The following is a 4,190-nucleotide window of genomic DNA, read 5'->3' as shown; positions in this document are numbered from 1 at the left end:
TAAAGCGAGAAAGAAAAATTTTCACTGAACTAGGGCATGTAAACAAGCCCACACCATAGGACATGATAGAACTAAACCAAAATTACAGCGAAGATTTCCACAGGTTTCTTCTAATGTGCACGATCTCTCCTGCAAGCTGCGCCATGAGACACTTGAAAGCTGATAGAATTACAATCGCAGAATCTGCTCGTCCAATCGTGCAGTGTTGCAAAAAAGACAGACAAAAAAGTGGGCTGTAGAAAGAACCCTAAAAATTGTCTTATCGAGTGTGCCAACAACATCATGTACGAGATCCCCCTAACCTGCGGAAAAGTCTACCTCGGCCAGATGGGATGATGCATCAAGTCCGACTATGGCAGTAAGCAAGAAATCTAGCTAATAAGGAGAATACACATCTTGCTGAACATTGCAGTAGGTGTCCCATTCGTGAACCACGTTTCTGTAGCGTGAAAATCCTAGACAAGAGCAAGCAAAAAAACTGCTTGTGAAATGTTAGAGTCATTTTTTGTCAGAAAAGCAGGTCAGGATTGTGTAACCAAAACTTCAATTTCACTGTACAATGCAGAAATGAAATCCCTTTTGCTCCTAGTTTAATCACTTCCTGCATGACGAATTCCATTTTTCCTTGTAACGGTGCGTCTGCCCAGCTTGTGGATATATATACCTGTGGGTCGGGCTTCAATAAAATTAGTTGTTAGTTTGCACCTGTGTCCGTCTTCCTTTCTGTTGTGCCGTACCATTGCGCGCCATATCAAGATGGTTCTCATGTCAAAATACCAACTATCCCAACATTCAACTCTTTGAAAATTTTCCACACTTGATCAACGAATCTGAAGAAGTCCACGTGAATGACAGAGCACAATTCTATTTCACACAATGAAGTGAAAAAGTGTAAATTTGGGGCCTCACAGATCTCGAAAAGGTAATGAAATAGATTATTACTAAATACCTCTATTTTGAGCAGGAGAAGCACAGCAAATAAAGCCAGTAAAATCACTCAACTGCAGATAAATTCAAGCATGCCTTGTGGCAGCCAATGCGTAAAAAAAATTGTGCTATGCAAACTAAAATGTCCAAAGTTTAAAAAAAATGTCCAGTACAGTGGACACATAACACAGCACTTGATAAAAATTAAACACTTCTCATTTTCCATCAGTGTCGCAAATAATGATCTAACAATGTGCACATCAGTCCTATGCAGGTCAGCCACAAATGAACTCAACAGCCTAACAGTCGTGTAATAAACAACGTTAATGAGATGCTCATAATGCCATATTTATCAGACTAAGTTCACCCTAATTACTTGCTGAAGACAGCTGACTTGGCTGGAGACAAATCCATTTAGTAACATTTATACTCCTTCTAGAGCTATTATAGTAGAGATGACTTGCACACTAACCCGCTGTGGTTGCTTAGTGGCTATGGCATTGGGCTGCTAAACACAATATCGCGAGACCAAATCCCAGCCACGGCGGCTGTATTTCGATGGGGGCAAAATGCGAAAACACTTGTGCACTTAGATATCGGTGCATGTTAAAGAACCCCACGTGGTCCAAGTTATTCTGGAGTCCTACACTGCGGCATGCCTCATAATCAGACTGTGGTTTTGGCCCATAAAAACCCACAATTTATTAATTAATTTGCACTTATTTGTTCCACACAATTACATCACATTTAATTCCACTGTTTCGCAATAAATGACTTCTGATAAAAATACACTTGATGGAATTCATGAATGAGGAATATGATGGTACAAATAAGCAGTAACAAAAAAAGAAAGATCAACATTCAGCTGTAGTAGGCCACTGCTGCTATAACAAGTTAAAAAGCTGCTATTGCATGTTTCATTTTGTTTGTACAAAGCTGCTTGAGTTGCGCCTAATGCATTCCGCCTCTTTGGCCTGACGCCATTCACACATATTTTGAAACGGGCAATAATTACATTTCCATGCATCTTCGATGTCTTGAATTCCTTCCGCAGGCCTCTCACCAGTCCAGAACGGAAACATCTGCTGAAGAGTGTCCATCAACCACTTTTCATCATAATCAACACCTTCAAAACACAGCGTGGTGTTGGTTTTCTGGCTGAAATACTCCACAAGCAATTGACTGGGAAGGGGCAATGCTTGAACCGCACTTAATACGAACGGTACCAGATGACGCAGGGAGTTCATATGCCGCTCATCCTCTGACAACAGCTCAAGCACAACAGAGCTCAATTGCACATCCAGATTTACTCGGAATCCTTTTTCAATATCTTTTATGTCCACGTTGCCCTGAATAAGGTTACTCAGCAGATGATGATACAGCATGACTTGTAACCGGTGCGAGTGGCGCACAGATGGGTTTGGCAGCCTCGTGCCCATTGTCGTTTTCAGTTCAACGATGTCGACTTGAAGCGTATCCGAGTCGCAACGCATTTCATCCACAACTCCGTTGACGAAAATGTCGCCACCAAAGGCTCTTCCAAACACAGGCACTTCTCTGGCAATAGGTTCACCACCCAGCAGAGAGCGAATGGAATGCAACAGATTTATAAACAGGACCGCAATATTATCCTCCCGTGTCTCTGTGTCCACAGCAATCACATCTTGAACTTCGAGCTGCCTCGCCATGTGGATATCCGAACCACGAGTGACTTGTGGACTCTCGCCTTCTTCAACTTCGTAGCCCATTTCCTTCAGACGAGGGACTCCGATGAGCGTGTACAGCAATTTCTGCTCACAGTACATTTGACTAGACAAATCAGACACGTAAATCCGACCATTGCGATACTTCTGTAGAGGAGGTCTTGAATCGGCGACACAGTCACAACGAAGTTTCGCTATGAGATCGTCACCTTCAGGGTCGTCCCAAGCACTGTTGTCATCCATTACTGCGTTTTCAGCGGTTATCAGAACGCACTGTGACAGCCAGATCAACTGTTATCATGGAACATGTTACCTCTAATAACATCCAGATACATTCCGGTAAAACATAAGGCAAAAAGCTTTCTTAGAGCTTTCCGGCGCACTTCGACAAACGCAAACTCGCGTCATGTAGCGCGCGCACAAACTGTCACAAGTCAGAACTTGTTGTGCTCATAGTTGCCAATTGGCCAAATATTATTATTCGGTTCCACTGTAAACCTGCTAAAATAAAATACCAATAACTTATATGACAACATAGTAGAATATTTATTTTAAAGTTCCTTTGAAAATAACTTTACTATATTTGTGAAAGTAAATGGTGTATGTGGTGGTGCGGGTGGTGCCCAACGTTAGTGGGGCCCACGTCGCGCCCCTCTTTAACCCCTTCAAAGTATCAAAACCGAACCGCAAAGGCCATTTTATTGCCTGTCCTTTCTCGATGGCTATAGCGCAATATTTCTAGCATTATTAGCACCTGTAGCACCACCGAGAGCTGGCTCTAGTAACGTTGGTTTTTGCGTACTGTGGGTACCGCGCCTGAGTGGATATATGCGTAGGGGTTTATACATGAACGAAGGAAGTATTTCTCCTTCCTCCATGGGGTTGTATGTGTGCTGTGGTATTGGTGATGTGCAAAACTAGACGTTTGTGATGTTTTCGGCTCCCACAATCGCCTTCGGCACGCTCAACATGCAAAAGCACAGCATGGCCTCCGGGATTGCACAGGCTCAACCACGGCTCAAGCTGCCAGCGTGCGCAAATCTCGTAGGCCATGAGCATAGACTTCAACATCCCAAATGGAAATCAAGAGGGCGCCACCTTATATGTCGTGGTTTTCTGCATAAGCAGACAAAAAGTGCCTGACTTTGCACTTACTGGCTACGTATATCCCCTAGCCTGAAACTAATAGCCAAATCACGCGTTTCCTTTCAGCAACAAATGTAAACAATTTGCAGCATATATCGCGAATGCGCAGCCCTTGTAGACGACTTCTCTATGCACCGCGGAGTCTGAAACAGTCTTCACCATCTGTGATAAATTTGTATTTTTGGAGAATTAGCTCACTTTCCCCTGTGACCTTCTGTGCAGTGATCTGTGACACATGGTCACCGCGGAATTTCGATGCCTATCCATGCAGGTACCTTCTCTATCATCGCCATATCAGTGTCGAGAGTCCTAGACAAGATGGTGCCACCTATTTGCGACGCCTGTTTGTTTGTCGTCTGCTACCTACACGCATCGAAAGTACGGTGCAGAAAGTGTACTTTGCACGCTACACTA

At 43.5% G+C, this 4,190-nt stretch overlaps 1 protein-coding gene across 1 annotated transcript; it reads right to left on the bottom strand.

Annotated features, from left to right (window-relative positions):
* Positions 1-1,587: 1,587 nt before the first annotated feature.
* LOC135912068 (exonuclease V-like) lies at positions 1,588-3,077 on the bottom strand. The gene has a single exon (XM_065444446.1). It carries the CDS (start codon positions 2,871-2,873, stop codon positions 1,845-1,847), a length of 1,029 nt encoding a protein of 342 aa, XP_065300518.1. The 5' UTR covers positions 2,874-3,077; the 3' UTR covers positions 1,588-1,844.
* Positions 3,078-4,190: the final 1,113 nt, after the last annotated feature.

This window comes from Dermacentor albipictus, chromosome 1 (assembly GCF_038994185.2).
Source record: "Dermacentor albipictus isolate Rhodes 1998 colony chromosome 1, USDA_Dalb.pri_finalv2, whole genome shotgun sequence".
NCBI classification, from domain to species: domain Eukaryota; kingdom Metazoa; phylum Arthropoda; class Arachnida; order Ixodida; family Ixodidae; genus Dermacentor; species Dermacentor albipictus.
The sequence above is the reverse complement of the archived record's forward strand: the minus strand, read 5'-3'. Positions and strand labels throughout refer to the sequence as shown.

What these genes read in the sequence shown, in the direction of transcription:
- LOC135912068 (XM_065444446.1), bottom strand. Translation starts at nt 2,873, where the DNA reads ATGGATGACAACAGTGCTTGGGACGACCCTGAAGGTGACGATCTCATA.